This window comes from Myripristis murdjan, chromosome 10 (genome assembly GCF_902150065.1).
Source record: "Myripristis murdjan chromosome 10, fMyrMur1.1, whole genome shotgun sequence".
Lineage (NCBI taxonomy): Eukaryota > Metazoa > Chordata > Actinopteri > Holocentriformes > Holocentridae > Myripristis > Myripristis murdjan.
The window spans coordinates 27,404,983-27,421,745 of record NC_043989.1 but is presented as its reverse complement, the minus strand read 5'-3'; the positions used below and the strand labels follow the sequence as shown (position 1 = coordinate 27,421,745).

Below are 16,763 nucleotides of genomic sequence, written 5' to 3'. Positions count from 1 at the left end.
CCTCTGCCTCCGTTTAGAAAACGGGGGAGGAAGACAAGTGTTTGCCTGCTCTTCACAGCACCTTTCTTTCTTCTGTTCCCGTTCCCTTCATTCCTTTGGTTTTACTTTTATTGACTGTGAGATTAGGCTGATCTCCTTCTCTCACCTCGAGCTGCCAGCATCCACTGTGTGTGTGTATGTGTGAGTGTGTGAATTATGTGTGTGTGTGTGTGTGTGTGTGTGTGTGGAGAGAGAGAGAGAGAGAGAGAGAGAGAGAGAGAGAGAGAGAGAGAGAGAGAGAGAGAGAGAGAGATTCAGGTAGATTATCCTGGTATTCATGTGTGCTGATATTTTTGCAGGATTCAGATTACTAAAACAGCACTTCTCTCCACACCCGGTTTTGGTAGAATATATTGATTTTCACGGTAAAAAATTAATCACTTAAATGCCAGTGGTCCCATTCTTGTGACCAATAGTAGGCTACATATATTTTATTTGACCCACTCAGTTTGTGTTTCCAAAATCCCTCTTACAGGCACAACCGCTGTTGTGTTATTACCTCTGCTATTACAATACAATGTTCCTACTGATTCTGATCAAAAGAATAGCGGTACTCGACTTAGCATTTTAATGTTGCAGTATGTTTACTTTACTGTAGCCTACTATTTTATTTTGTAGTGTGTGGTTTTTACTGTTACCCAGAAGAAGAAGTTAGACTACAAGGAAAAGTTTTTAGAAAATTGAAATTTTGTTCTTGGAACAAGCGGCTTGAGAAATGAATGAATGAATGAACAACAGTTGAGTATAATAGAATAGATGTTGAGTATAATAGAATAGAATAGAATAGAATAGAATAGAATAGAATAGAACAGAATAGAATAGAGTAGACCATCTCATTAGTTTTGCGCCATTTTAACAGGATGCCGTGGTGCCACCCAGTGGTGATGTGTGGTTACTGCAGCCTGTTCTGCGCTCCGCTGACTTGGTGAACCTTTTGCTGCGCTCCGTTTTAAGCTGAAAAGAAAAAAATAAATGTAGTATTTAAAACAGGGAAGCATCTAAACGGAACAACAGTGTGTTTCTGAAAAGTTAAAGGGCTTTTAACAACAAATAAAACCGCTTCACCAAACCGGAAGTATTTTGAAGAGCCCAGTTTCCTTCCTGTGACGTCGCGCTAGCTCCCGATGCTACACGCGGGAAACAGGCGAAGTCTGGCCACACTGACAGTAAGACATGAAGTTTATATTTGTCCTTTATGTTGTATTTAGGAACTGGAGGTTCGTGTATTTACAAGTAATATGGAAATTATGACGCAGAATACACTTGTAGTTTGTTTGGAGCTATCTAGTTTGCAAAATCAACTCTGAACATCACTTGGGAATCGTTACGCCGGCCTTGTTTTGTATGGGGCGCTGCATTTGTTTCACGGTGCGCCTACAGTGGGGCGGGGTTTATTAACTTGCCGTGCACTTCAACGGTGATTCACTCCACTCACTTCCAGTCGGTGCTACAAATGAAGCGCACCCCACAGAGCACAAGCCAGCGCTAGCTTAGCTAACGTTATTGTTAGTGGCGCAGGGCGCAAGTGTGCCAACTTTAACCTTTATTTAGAGAAACAGCGTTACTGTTGAATTAGTGCCAAGCGACAGAAAGGTTCACACGTTAATAAAAACCAAACTGCAACACGGCTCTAGCAGCAGCGGTGACGGCAGTCGGGCATGTCAGCAGATAGTGCGGTAGTTAGCTAGCTAGCTCACAGCAACATGTAGCTGTTCAGACATAAACAGTTATGTAAAGGTAATGCATATCCTCTTTAATGCTCATCAGATCACCCTTTAAGTTTTCTTTATATGTCCCATAAAAGTAGTGGTGAGGCTGCCCTCTGTTTTTATGCCCATAAACTGTGGAGCACACCGTCCCTGGATATCAGAATGACAAGCTCGCCAGGAAATTAAAGACCTATCGTTGCAATATGGCTTTTATTTTGGAGTAATGTTAAAGCCTTACATTTTCAATTGAATCATTTGTTTTCATATGCATATTTTCCTTTTTTTTGTGTTATGGCATTTTATTTTATTGAGTTTTGTTTAATTTATTTAGAAGATTGATAGCCAGAATCTCCAAATTGAATGAGGGATCTTGGTGTGTATTTGGCTACATTTTATTTACTTCTTCCTGTCAGTAGAGCATCAGTCATCGCCTGTCACCAAGATGGGAGACACACTGGAGTTCAACGAGATTTACCAAGAAGTCAAAGGCTCCTGGGTGAGTATCCTCCTCCTCATCCTCATCATCATCATCATCATCATCATCAACATGTCTGTCTTCTGAACTCATAATCAAAATCTGCAAAGACAGAGGACGTAAAGGGGATTCATTCATTAGTCGGTGGATATGTATGTCATATTATATATCCACATTGCGTCCTTGAGGTTTTCGTATATTTTGAAATTGGAAATGTTTTATGTTTGTGCTGTTGTAAGCAGTGGGATTAAGTGATTTGTATTTTAAGTTGCAGGATCTGTAAGAGATGTAGCATGTAGGTTAAGATATGCACCAACTAATTTTGGATTCCAGCCTATAATCACATCGTTTTCTGTCTCTGTGTTTGTGGAATCTTGTCCGTCTGTCTTTGCAGAATGACGGGCGTCTGCGTTTCAGCAAGCAGAACGTGGTGTATAAGAGCAGCAAGACGGGCAAGGTGGACAATATCCCAGCTGGTGAGCTCAACTTGGCGCAGTGGAGACGGGTGTGTTTAGGTCACGGCATCAAGCTGGCCACCAGCACTGGGCACGTCTACAAATACGATGGCTTCAGGGACACAGTGAGTATGCACATATTTGTGCTATATGTGCGCCTGTGGCCATATGTAGATTTCTCTTTGTTTATTTACAGAGTTTTGCATGTTTGTTTGAGTTGTACAGTTTCCAGTAATGTGGGGGGACCCACCAGAAACAATTATAATCACAGGCCTTCCATTTTCTGTCTGATGCTCTCCATACTTTACTTTCCTGAAACCTCTCCACACTATAAACATTATTCCCTGCCTGTATTTTTTTAAATTTTTGTTTCTTGGAAATAATTGTTACCTTACTGCATACAGAACAAAGCAGCTGTATAGTATTACAGAGGCAGAGTGCAATGTTTATGACAGTAGAGACAACATAAGCAAAGGGACCACCACTAAACAACTTTCATCCCCTCGTCTCTGACATTTCCATGGAAAAACGCTACCATCTTGTGAAAAGGTCACCACTGGAATGTGTGTGGCTCTGCCTGTGTGTGTTCAGCCTGTGTTTTTGACTCATGGTTCTCAATCAAAAGCATGTGAACGAGTAGCCTCCTCTCCCCAAACCTCCTAATGGGATTAATGAGGGAAACCAGCGCTAGCATGTGTGTTCCATAAACACTGTAATCATCGGCTCATGTGAGTCAGTGTTTATATCAATCCGCTGTAACAATTTGGCTCCGAGGACAGACAAGAAAAAAAAGATTGTGGTTTGTGTTTGTTTTTTATCACCCTATTTTTTCCCCTGGAGTGTACGGGAAATGTCAACACGCAAGTAACTGACTGGGATTTTGCATGCACATGTAAGGGCGGGAGACTGGGGGTCCGTTGCTCGCTCTCGCTGGTTCGTACGCGCAGCAGTGTCTCCGGAGGTTAATCAGTATATTTTTGAAGATGGATCCTCTGTGTCCCGGGGCGCAGGGCCTGATGTCATTGTTTATTATCCCACAGCCAATGTCAGTAACCAGAAATCAGCCGGAGGTCTAGCTGCTGGCTAGCTGCAAGCCATTTTAATGAGACTGACCCCTCCTTGGCAGATGGTCACCTCCTTGCCGAGGTGCCCTTGAGCAAGCATCCGGACTTACATGTCATTGTTTACATCAAGAGCATGGCATTGAATGCACACAGCATCCTGTTAAGGATGCAGGACGCTTCAGTAGAATATTAAGGTGTGATTAGCCGATGGGACACGTGTGTGTTTAACAGATGAGAGGTGTGTGTGTGTGTGTGTGTGTGTGTGTGTGTGTGTGTGTGTGTGTGGGGAGAATTGGGAAATGTAATAACAGACAGACGGGATGGAACGGGTGTAGCGTGTAGTCAGGTTTGTGTTTATTATGATTAAATGAGCTAAGCAACAGAAATTCTGCCAAAACGGTAATGAGGAATAGAGAACACTACACAGCAGGCCTGATGAGGACAGTGGGAATGAACACACACACACACACACACACACACACACACACACACACACACACACAGTATCGCACATCAATGCTAAAAGGCCTCCTCTGCCCAGACTCATTTTATGTACTGTATACATTTACACATCTGTGCACACATGCTCTCCTGTCAATACAGCGCCTTATTACAGGCTAACACACACGCGCACACACACACACACACACACACACACACACACACAGTGGTGAAAATGTGCGTACACTCGCTCACTCCCTGGGCTCTAATTAGCTGTAATAACCTTATGGACAGGCAGATATCCAGGTGCGTAAACTCTTGTTTCCCCACACAGCCTCATTCTCTTCTCCCATGCGCACACACTCACACGCCACAATCACTTCCACATGTGTGTGTAGGACAGTGTGTGCGAGTGTGTGTGTGTATGTGGAGAGTGTGTCCTTTCCCGTTGTAATCGGGCCTACAGGATAAATAAACAGGCTGATTGTCAGTGGCAGGGAACAGAGAGGAGTGGTGGATTAAATTCACCTCCAGCGTCCCCCAAGAGGCCCGAGCGAAGCGGCAGGCGGGATTATAATTGCACTTTGATTAATTGGGACCCTCATTATGGGGGCGCAGGGTGTTTTGCTTTACTAAGCTTTGAACCATGCGACGCCAATGCATTTGCTGCCATACTGACGTCTGAGTCTTTTTGAGCTCTTCCTTCCACCTCTCACTTTTAAAATCTCTTTTTCTCTCTTGCCGTGTTTTCTTTCCCCTCCCCGTCCACCTTGTCCTCTCTGTCGCCCCTCCTTCCCCCCACCCTTCAACCCATCAGGACTTTGAGAAGATCTCAGAGTTTTTCAAGGCAAACTACAAGGTGGAGCTGACAGAGAAGGACCTGTGTGTCAAGGGCTGGAATTGGGGCACAGCCAAATTCTCAGGTGGATAACACACACACACACACACACACTCACACACACACACACACACACACGCACAAAAATGTCCCGAACCAGTAGGCCACAGCAGCATTACCCAGTATCTCCTGGTACATGACCATTGTAGAATGGTTTGCAGCTTGCACAGACTGTGCAGTCCCATGGCACATTCATCACATATGTGATTCTGAAAATGTTTGCTTGAAATAAGCAAACAACGTTTGAAGATTCATTGAGCCAAGTTTTCTTTCCCTCAGTGGTAGATTTTTTGCTGTCTTGTTTTAGTTACACTACTAAGTAAATAATACACCCAACAAACTTGGACTCAGTTTGATTGCACACAGGTACAGAGGAGGCCTGAAACTGTCTCTTCATGACTATGACACTGAAACCATAGTGACGTGGTATAAAAGAAATTTTGACAAGATTTTAAAATGTGTTTCTATAAATCATTCAAATTAATCACAAGTGAAGAATTAAGTGCTGCAAAAAATTTCAAGTCATTGTGCATTTTCTGTCAGCGTTACACCATGTGGCATGACAGACAGCTCTGTTTACGTCAGAGGTTAAATAGCAGCTGCTGATGTCATTGAATCTTAAGTGAATGTACTGTTTTTATTCAGCGATTGCCTTACTGTAGCAAATCATTAAAATTTTATCATCCTCAAGCAAGTGAATAATCTGTTAGTTACACTTTTGGCATTCATTCAACAGTTGCTGTTTCCATCAAGCACTTTTTAACAGAATTAATGGAAACTCTGTTAATGTCTCTCCACTTGTCTCCCAGGTCCACTGTTGTCATTTGACATCAATGACAGCACGGCGTTTGAGATCCCGCTGTCCAGTGTGTCCCAGTGTGCCACAGGGAAGAATGAGGTCACTCTGGAGTTTCACCAGAACGATGATGCAGAGGTTTCCCTCATGGAGGTCCGCTTCTATGTCCCGCCCGGCCAGGCTGATGAAGGACAGGACCCTGTGGAGGTGAATGCAGCTTTTGATTGCCATCAACAGGCAGTTTGTAACTGGTCCTGAATATCAGGCCTGGATAGAAGATCTCTGCTGCTGTGTCTCACCCAGCGCTAGCTGTGGTTGGAAAACTAGTTTGCACTGTTTCTGGCTCAGTACTTTCACTAGTGTGCCACGTACAAGGGCTGCACATTCTATTGTTTCAGCATCGACATCAGCATGTGCACATGTGTAGGAGTCACATTGCAGGATGTGCAATGTCAAATAAGACAAATTAATTCAAAGATGTTATGCAACATTTTTTGCTGCTTAAAACAAAAGCAAAACGTGCAAGTTTCTGATTTTTCATGACTGATCTACAAGAAAAGTCAGTCTGATATTAAATAACTTTTTCTCACTAAGGGTTCTTGGATAAACACATTTTGTTGCTAGTGGCATGCACAGCGATCAGTTCACTATTGTGTACTTGAAGGGGTGCAAATAGCAGACTGACCGCTGTGCATGCAGAGCTGCTTGTTACCCACCTGTAAACACGCAAAAGACACAGCTACTGTCACAGATTATATCACCTGGAATCTAGAGACAGGCATTGAGTTATGTAAGGCATCTTTTGGGTGCATGAGTTCAAGTTAGCAGCAGCACGTTGCAAATATTTCTTTAATTGAACGGGTCCTATGGCGTTGGGTTTAAAGCACTCTGTGTTCATTGGCACTGACATGTGTCTGTACATCCCCAGGCATTTGCCCAGAACGTGCTCTCCAAGGCAGACGTCATCCAGGCCACAGGAGATGCTGTGTGTATCTTCAAAGAGCTGCAGTGTCTCACACCCAGAGGAAGGTAGAGGAACAACACACACGAGATCACACACTCACACACTTTAGTATGAGTGATCCAATTGGGAATCAAACCTCTAACCCTGACAATGTTAGTGCCATGCTCAACTCTCCTAGTAGGGCTCTATCTCACTCCTTTCCCCCCCTTCAGATACGACATCCGTATCTACCCAACCTTCCTTCACCTCCACGGTAAGACGTTTGACTACAAGATTCCCTACACTACTGTCCTCCGCCTGTTCCTGCTGCCACACAAGGACCAGAGGCAGATGTTCTTTGTGGTAAGTGGGCTTTTCTGTCTGCAGCTCAGTCTGTCTGGGGTTTCTTAAAAAATGTATTTTTGACGCTGTTGACAAGAGCTGTTAAATTTTAGTTTTTTCCTTTTCTCACACTGTTGGCTTCTTTTGCCTTCTCCTGTCTCTCTCTCTATCTGTTTAGATCAGTCTGGATCCTCCCATCAAGCAGGGTCAGACACGGTACCACTTCCTCATTCTGCTCTTCTCCAAGGAGGAGGACATCAGCCTCACCCTCAACATGAGCGAGTGAGTAACCGAACACACTCAGGTTTTGGGTTTGGGTGTTTGTGCACAGGGTGTACATGGATAACGCAAGGCAAACCTGTGCCAACACAAGTGGGGAACAAGGCAAATTCTGTGCTCCTGTGGCACACATGTTGACTGACTTCCTTGAATCCTGTCTGTTGTTCAACAATTTGTCCACAAGGGGGAAGCAGAGCCTCTAGTCTGGAATGAGTGATCCTGGATGGGCAATTTTAAAAGCATCTACTTAAACAGGAATGTATACTTGCTCAGTGTCAGCTGTCACAGAGACAAAAAGTTGAGTAGGTACGAGAGTGCTTTTTACCTGGCTTGTCAACACAAGCCAGGTAATATTAGTTCATGCAGAACTGAATGAAGACTGGCAGCTCCAATATTTTTTGGGTGTCATCAAAATTTGGCAGCCTTTTCCTTTATACATCGCCCGCGGCGTTTCTGTTGGCATGCCATAGCAATGAGTTGTTAGAGAGATGCCTGTGTGCCCACATCATTTTGTCCAAAGGCTCTTCAAACTCTCACGTTAAGATGTTTTCTTTGATTGTGGTTGTTTATTGCACAAGTATTTGCATTTAGCACCACTACTTGAAAAACATGTCGTTGCAACATGCGTGCGTGTTGCTTTATAAAACTGGGATAGTCATTTTGCTGTTGAGTGAATAACATCAGTATCGTTAGGTGCTCTTGTGTGTACCGTTTAGCGGGCCAAAGAGTTGAGTGTTAAGATGGTAAATATGTTTTTCTTGATGTGTTTGTCTAACAGGGAGGATGTGGAGCGCCGTTTTGAGGGCAAGCTGAGCAAGAATATGTCGGGCTCTCTCTATGAAATGGTCAGCAGGGTGATGAAGGCCCTGGTCAACCGCAAGATCACTGTGCCCGGAAATTTCCAGGGGTACACACCAAGGCAACACACACACACACACACATACACATTCGTAGCTAACCTTGACCTTTGAGCTCTGAGGCAAGACAAACAAGAATTTTACTATTGAGCTCAAAGAATCACTTTCCACACCTCCAGTAGCATTCTGTCTCATTTCTCTCTCCCTTTTCGTGTTCCTCCAGCCACTCTGGGGCTCAGTGCATCACCTGCTCTTACAAGGCCTCCTCCGGCCTCCTGTACCCCCTGGAGAGGGGCTTCATCTATGTACACAAGCCCCCCGTGCATTTGCGCTTTGAGGAGATTTCTTGTGTCAACTTTGCCCGAGGCACCACCACCACGCGCTCCTTTGACTTCGAGATCGAGACCAAGCAGGGCAACCAGTACACCTTCAGCAGCATCGAGAGGTGAGCATGGCACACACCCACCTACGACAACCTGTAAGAAATCTAGGATCTAAATGAAAGTGAGAAACTAGCCTGTCCACTCGAGTCAAATCCCTCTCCTCACTTCTTTCTCATGTGGCTCTCAGGTTTTGCAGACATAAATCCACTACACAGTAGACAAATTCTGATGAAGAGAAGTTAGCTCGCCATCACTAGCTTTAGTAATGAATCAGAAACTACACTGTAAATACAAGTGGACAATTTTCAGTACAAACTCAGCATCACGATTCCCATTTCGTCAGCAGTTGATTGCCATATTAGTTCTTTTTTTTCCACTCTGTCTGTTACACAAGAAATCCCAGAAATCTCCCAAATGCAGACACAGCATGCAACATGGGTTTGTTTGGCATCGGTGAAAACATGGTGGAATGCAGTGACAGCACTAGAGCTGCAGTGATTAGTTCAATAATTGATATGTTTCCAATATTTAAATGAATTGATAATTATTTTGATAATCCATTTATCATTTTGAGAAATTTTTAAGAAGAAAATTTTCAAATTCTATGATTTCAGCCTCTCAAATGTGAATCTTTTAAATTAATTAATAACAAAAATATTCATTAGTTGCAGCTCGGCACGGCACATTTGTTTTCATATGTTCACATCAGGTATTGGCTGTGCTATTTTAATGGTCATGCAAACCAAAAGTGCATAGTCCCACAAATTTTATTTGTGGTTTTCAAGGATAAAACCTGAAATAATTTCATTTTGTGTATCAGTACTTTCTGAACATTTTCAGCACATTTGAACAAAACAAAACTACAGTAATACTGGTAACTGTGATAATTTTGGTCACTTATAATGATGTGAAACTTTGATTCGGTTTAATCTCAGACTGTGTGTTGTGAGTCTTGGCTCAAATGACACCTGGCTTTCTCCTCTCCCCCAGGGAAGAGTACGGCAAACTGTTTGACTTCGTTAACGCCAAGAAGCTCAACATCAAGAACAGAGGATTTAAAGAGGTAACACCTGTGGCCTTTGTTTCCACCCTCTGTGTGAACAAAGACATTACACCAGTTTGTGATTAGACTGATTTCCATCCCGTGTATTGATGGTTGTCGCCCTTCTCCTGTCTGTTTGTCCTTGTACCTCTGTAGAAGAAGGTGGGTATGGTAACGGGCGTTCACGTGTGGAGTGGGCACTTGATTTTATTGGTTTGCAGTGCTTACTGCTTGCATGTTGTGTTTCTGCGAGTGTGTGTATGTGCGAGAGAGTGTGTGTAGGTGGGGAGCGCCTGCTGTAATCCTGAATTCGATTGGACATGTTGGTTGATTGTTGTTTGACCTGATAAACATTGAGTGATTCACCGCTAATCATGTGACATGGGGGTGAGAGATTGTGTGGCTCTGATAACTCGGTGTTTGAGTGTGTGTGTGTGTATGTGTGTGTGTGTGTGTGTGTGTGTGTGTTTGCATCGTGCTGACTAATAAATGGCCCTTGGGGGGGGGGGTTTGGTGTGAGTTAACTGTAATCATGACCACTTCCTGATATAGGTGCTGGTGATCGCCCCACACACAGCGCTGTCTGTTGACATAAACAAGCCCCCAGTCTGTCAACACAGAGAAGAACTGGCTTCATTTCATTAGTAGCAAGGTCATCTGTCGCCATGGTTACGGGGTCAGCAAGTGAGGTCAATTAGAATAAATGGCCTTGTTCTCCATTTCCTCCTGTTAGAGGTTGAAGCGGAGCCTCCCTGGCTTGTCCGCCGTCTCTTGCTGTCCTCTGGCAGGCAGCGGTATTGACGGATGGAAAAGGAAATGTCAGAGCGAGAGCGGGGAAAAACACGACTTTGATTTTTGGTGTCAAGTAGGGCGGCACAGTGACACAAACATTACAGTATGAATGAACTGCAGTTTTCAAATTACGTGATGGCGCAATTATTTATCAGAAGGAGGGTGCTCAAACTGGACACCTAACACCTGCTATTCTGATGACTTGGATTTCTGGTCTATAAATTAAATTGAACATTGCATATAAATAGAACAGATGTTATGCAGAAATAGCTCTGTTTTAATTAAAAAAAAAATATTTGTTTGCCGAAAAATATATTTAAACAAAAATGTGTCCAATTGCAGCGTCCAACTAAATAATCACAGTTTGTTATTGTGCCGTCCTATTTACAAATTCAGCCAACCTTACCAGCTCCGTTTAATATTTGACCGTTTCCTAAGGGAGTGGAGGTTCGGCTGCACTGGATGGAAATGAACACATAAATGCCGTCGGAGTGGCCATTAAGAAGCCAGCGAAGCTTTTACAAAATGCAGCTTGCATCATAATCAGAAATTGGCACAAACTTGCTTTTCATCACTCATGCGGGGGCATCAGCTATTGGAACACACCCCAGAAACGTGCACTCTTTCTTCAGCTTCATTAATAGCTGAAGTAAGACTGGTCCGATGTTGCATCGTGGCTCGGGCTGTTTTTGACTGCGGTGTGTTTCCAGGGCATGAAGGGTAACAATGACGAGTACAGCGACTCTGACGACGACCAGCACGATGCCTACCTGGAGAGGATGAAGGCCGAAGGCAAGATCAGGGAGGAGGGCAACGACAGCGACGAATCAGATGCTGAGAGCGGTGAGTGACGGCCTCAATCAACCAATAGGATTGTCAGTATGACAGGTGGGCAGTGCGTGTTGTCTTCAGGAGATAAACATGTTTGATTCAGAGCTTTTCCTTCCTTTTACATTTTAGATGAGTCTTTCAACCCTGGAGAGGAGGATGATGACATTGCAGAAGAGTGAGTGACTTTTCTTTAAATTTTGCTCAATTTTTATATCTTTTTTTTTTTTTGCCATGAGTTTCTTCCCCCTTTTCCATCATTTTTCCCTTTCTTCTCCTGTCTCTCACCATCAGTTGTTTTTCTTTCCTCCTGTCCTCCTTCATTAAAGTCGCCTTTTTTTCCCAGGCCAAGTAACTTCTCTTTTCTGTCTTGTTTCTCCACTTGCATCCATCAGGTACGACAGCAACGCCTCAGAGAGCAACAGCAGCGAAGGTGGGGACGACAGTGAGGAGGACAACAGGAAGAAGAAAAAGGCCAAGAAAGCCAAAGTCGTGAAGGAGAGGAAAGAGAGGAAACCACGTAAAGAGGTGAGAGGAAAGATGATGACTTGCATGTAGTAATAGTTTATTTTCAACAGTAGCATGCCCTAGTATTTACTTCCTTGATGTTCCCCAAAATCGCTCTGTTAAGCCAGTGAGGTTATCATTGGTAGACTTGCTAGTTGCCTCTACAACATTATCACATATGATTATCATTATCTCAGTGAAACAAATGCAACACACAGGACATCACATGGTTGTTGTGTTTCTTTAACTTGCTTTCCGTACTTGACAGCATTAACACCTGCTTATTTTCATAAACTACATCAAGTCAATGAGGAGTCAGTGAGCACATATTTGCAAGTCATGGATATGGATCTCCTTTAGACTGAGGATAAGCATAAAGGTGTTTGCATGTGATAGTTGGAGTTAGAGAGTCTGTTTATGGGTCCATGTTTACCTGTCACTCTCCCTCGCTGCAGAAGAAGCAGAAGGACACTGGCGGCCCCAAGAGGCCGATGAGCGCGTACATGCTGTGGCTGAACTCCAGCCGCGAGCGCATCAAGTCGGAGAACCCGGGCATCTCCGTCACGGAGATCTCCAAGAAGGCCGGAGAGATGTGGAGGCAGCTGGGCAAGGACGAGAAGGAGGTGAGAGAGACAGTTTGTGATGCTGTTTATCAGTTGCACCCCGTGCTCCTGTAGTGTCGTCACAAAACCAAATGTGTGACTGTGTCGAGCATCACAGTCATACTTGACATTAAAATTCTAGATTGGCCTTGAGCTTATACTTCTGTCCATTTACTCAAAATAAATAATGCACTATGATGTGCTTAAATTTCTTGATATCAGACATGATCAGCAAGATAAAATAAGGTCTGCAAAGGTCAGGAATGGTGTGGCCAGACAGTAGTGCTGTGACCGTGAATCATCATGTAGGTTATACGACAGCTAAATCCTACAACAGTGGAGAATATAAGATAAAGTGGGAAATACGAGTGAAAGGCACAGTGGGAAAAACATGGAATTAACATTTCCTGCTTCCCTGCCTGTTGCAGCCAGCAAAATGGTACATTTATCAGAATGGAGCATATACTTATCTGAAGTTGCATATTTCATAGTTTTTTGGTTTTATGAAAGGCAAAGTGGTTACGTTAATCTGTTTTCCTAAGTTTGTATAAAGATTTATATTTGAGTGTGAACCTTGAGCTGACGATGACATGACTGCAGGACTTATTCAGTATGATACTCCAGGCGATGCTCAACTTTTGATAGTTGTGTGTCCTTTGTGCAAACCTCTGCTTAAATAAAATAAAAAAATTGATAATGTGACCCTCTTCAACCATTTTGTCTTCAGTGTTTCACTCTTCCCTCACGTTTCCTCTGTTTGTTTCAGGAGTGGGAATCAAAGGCAGGGGAGGCAAAGAAGCAGTATGACAAAGCCAAGAAAGAGTACAACGAGAGCGGTGGAGGATCTTCTGCCGCTTCCAAGAAGTAAGGCTCACACACACACACACACACACACACACACACACATTTTCTTGACATAAACAGGCCTAAATACTTTTCTCCTTTGTTCTCTTATCTTCCAACCCATCAGGGATAGCAAGAAGAAGGGAGGCAAGAAGGAGGAGAAGAAGAGGAAGTCTGCCGGCGGAGACAAGGACAGGGAGCGAGGAGGCGGCAACGACAGCTTCAAGAGCCGAGAGTTCATCGAGACCAGCGAGGAGAGCTCCTCAGACTCCGACCGCAAGAGCAAGTCCAAAAGCAAGAAGAAGAAGAAGGTAAAGTATTTAACTTGAATGGGGTCACCTGCATGCGTCTTTTCAGGTGGTCAACAGGATTTACTCCTCCACAGTGTCTGCAACTCCTTCAAGTCTTAAAATGTCTTAGATTCAATTTTATAAATAGTAGACGTCATTAAATCGTTTTTAATTTGAGTTTATGATGTCCTATCAAAATAAAAGAAAATGTGTGGAAAATCCTCTAGCTACTCAAACCTTCAATCTGAACTTACCTTCATATTAACCTGTAGTACTTATTTGAATAAAAAAAAAAAACTCTATCCAAACGTCAGTCTTAAATTTCATTAAAATGTGCCTTTCAGAAGTATTAAATTTAACTCCAATGCCTGGCAACAGCCTGATTCAGGTTTGTCTGTGTGCATACTAGTTTTTGGAAAGACACATTTTAAAGTATACCATCAGTTGGAAATCAAATTTCTACAGTCACAGTATTTTTTCTGTGTCGTGGGGCGGTGCTCCTATCAAAGTTTCCCTGCGTGCAGACGGTCACTTCCTGACGAAGGATGAATGTGGACCTTCAGGCTGGACGAGCTGAGAACCACGGACACAAACCATCAAAACGTTTTGTTGCTGCTGTCTAGTGCTGGGTATCGTTTCAGATTTCAAGAATCGATTCGATTCCGATTCACAAGATTCAGAATCGATTATCACGATTCGATCCGATTCGATTCGATTCGATTCGATCTGATATTGCCGATCCGATTCGATCCGATATTGATTTGGTTAGTTTTATTAAAAAGCATTTTGAGCTGTTACTGAGTTACATGCCTGTCTAGTTATGCAAGACATTAATACTATTATTATATTGTGTCATTTGACAACAGATTAATATAGGTATTGATAATTAAAATGGCTGTAAGACTGGTAAAAAAGGCTAGGACCACCTTTTGTTGCCCAGACTTGGTATGTTGTGTTAGTGTATGTTTATGAGTTGTAGAACATAATAAATTATCTTGCAGGAGTAGATGGTTACCAGTAAGCGTGAGTCAAATAATTTAACAATATGTTAAATTATTATTTGTTTTATAAATGTAAATTACTTATCAAACAGAGCTAACAATTCAGCTACCAATGAATGAGCTGTAGTATGCATGTGATAACATGGTTTGAAAAATATGCCGAAGTGATACCTCTTCTCTGAATAGACAAGCTAAGCCAGTGTGCTGCTGTTAGCCAGTAAAAATAGCACAGAGTGGGAACTCTTCACTTTGTACGCAATCTATGTCAGAGCGCTGCGGTAGCCTGGAGAGTTTCTCTGCGTTTTGGACTCGTGCGGTGCCGGTGCAGGTGTTGTAATGTTTTTTCTTGGTGGTGCAGGTGAAACCACTGGAGCGGTTGTGCCACCCAGATTTGCTTCCCTCCATGTAATTTTCCCTAGACATACGTTCATATTCCACACAAAAACAGCATTTATATATATATTAAAAGATCGATCTTTCGGCGCACAGATCGATCCATGGGAATTTAGATGAAGATCGATTCAAAATCGGAGGATCGATCTTTTCAACACAGCTCTACTGCTGTCTTTGACATACTGTACACGAGCTCTAATGATCTCAATGTGTTATTTCTTTTGTGTCTGTCAGGAATCAGAGGACGAGGAGGAAGAGGTCTTGTCCACACCCCCCAGCTCAGAGGAATCTGACTAAACACACACACTCTCATCCATCACATACACTGCAATCAAGGACCAAGCATTTGTACTCCTTTATGTGCATATCACAGACAAATGGACTGAAAAACAAACCAACGGACTTGAGCTGTATGTTGTTTTTTTTTGTTCTGTTTTGTTTTGTTTTTTTTCCCTCCCTCTCTACAATATATAAGAGTACGGATTCACATCTTACGGCTAACTCTCAAAACAGAAATGGTAATATTTGATATTTCAGATAGGTTTTCCTACTGAAAGTTGAGTGATTTGGTGGTATACAGGTGGACGATATCTTCCATAATTATTAAGGGGCTTTCATCTCACCCGTGGCAGTGGTTTGGAGTTTTACAGCACTCAGGAGCACGGGAGTTATTCGTTGGTTATTGTGGACGGGGAAGGGAGGGTCAGTGAATAGCATTTTTTTTTTTTTTTTTCCCCTGTGTAGAGAATTTTAAAGCCGCAGTTCAGTGTGTTTTATTTTGTTATGTCATTTTCAGGATGAATAAATAAATGAATCTTTTGTAGCAAAGGCTCACTGTTGTGATTCATTGATGGCTCCTGTGTTGTTATGCTGTGAAGTCAGTTTTGGCGCCAGCTGTCTTGCAACGGATTTATCTCCATCCATGGTTAGGAGCCACCTCATCAATTCATATGACTTGTCTCTCTATGGTACACACTAATAGATGCTCCAAAACCAATCCATCGACAATGTGTTTTAAGTAGCGTATTATAGTGCAGTGCAGCAGTGAGGTCAACTGTGTTTTTCTCCTTGGCTCCCTGAATCGACACTTCTCGCTGTCCTTGGACTCATCTAACCCTCTACAATGTGATTTCACTCTCAGACCACCAGATGTGGAGTGATCCTCCACATTTTGTCTGGCAGAGGATGAAAAGCTCTTAGGGTGTCTCGGGAATTCCCAGAGGGGTTCCCCACTCTCTGCTGCCGCTCATCAAGCCCATTTAACCAGGCGGGGTGCCGGGTGAGTGCGTGTTATCAGGGGAAGTTAGATGACCGCTAGATGGACAGTGGTTTCAGAGGGAAGGCCGGGGTCTAAGTACAAAGGCGATTGAAGAGGGTGGTTTTTAAGAGCCAGTTATTCCAGGATGTGTGGTCCACTTCCATGAGGTTTTGAGGATAAAGTACTTCACCTCCTCCCCTATCAAAACCCTCACCTCACACTGGATGTCCCAGAAGTGACCCCTTCACTGTTTTGTCCTGGAATCATACTGTGACAAGTCTGACATGATTTCATTTTCTTAATCGGGACTCGTTTCCTTGTTCAGGAAGTGAAAGCTTAGTCAAAGCAGTGAGGTGCATTGGTTTATTGAAAATTATGACTTCAAATGACAAATGGCCCAAAGTCATGCTTCCCCCCCCCGATTTATTTTTCCATTTGTGTGATTTCGACTCATTCTTGATATAACTGCTGTTTTCTACTTTCTTATTGTCAAATATCTCAACAAAAGGATGAGAGGGAGTCGAGC

The 16,763-nt window shown here is 43.1% G+C and overlaps 1 protein-coding gene across 3 annotated transcripts; it reads left to right on the top strand.

The window, feature by feature from the left end:
• The first annotated feature begins 1,132 nt into the window (after positions 1 to 1,132).
• Positions 1,133 to 15,801, top strand: ssrp1a (structure specific recognition protein 1a). 3 transcript variants are annotated; one of them, XM_030062323.1, is made up of 19 exons: positions 1,133 to 1,205; positions 2,162 to 2,244; positions 2,618 to 2,803; positions 5,001 to 5,106; positions 5,891 to 6,084; positions 6,806 to 6,906; positions 7,054 to 7,183; positions 7,341 to 7,444; positions 8,220 to 8,348; positions 8,522 to 8,743; positions 9,672 to 9,744; positions 9,880 to 9,885; positions 11,226 to 11,358; positions 11,476 to 11,521; positions 11,739 to 11,871; positions 12,306 to 12,473; positions 13,219 to 13,316; positions 13,423 to 13,606; positions 15,214 to 15,801. In XM_030062323.1, exons 2-19 carry the CDS (start codon positions 2,191 to 2,193, stop codon positions 15,274 to 15,276), a joined length of 2,130 nt encoding a protein of 709 aa, XP_029918183.1. In that variant the 5' UTR covers positions 1,133 to 1,205; positions 2,162 to 2,190; the 3' UTR covers positions 15,277 to 15,801. The 3 variants fall into 3 exon arrangements, with proteins under 3 accessions (XP_029918183.1, XP_029918186.1, XP_029918184.1); XM_030062324.1 differs by having other exon boundaries at positions 1,139 to 1,205; positions 2,165 to 2,244; XM_030062326.1 differs by lacking the exon at positions 9,880 to 9,885 and having other exon boundaries at positions 15,214 to 15,799.
• Positions 15,802 to 16,763: the final 962 nt, after the last annotated feature.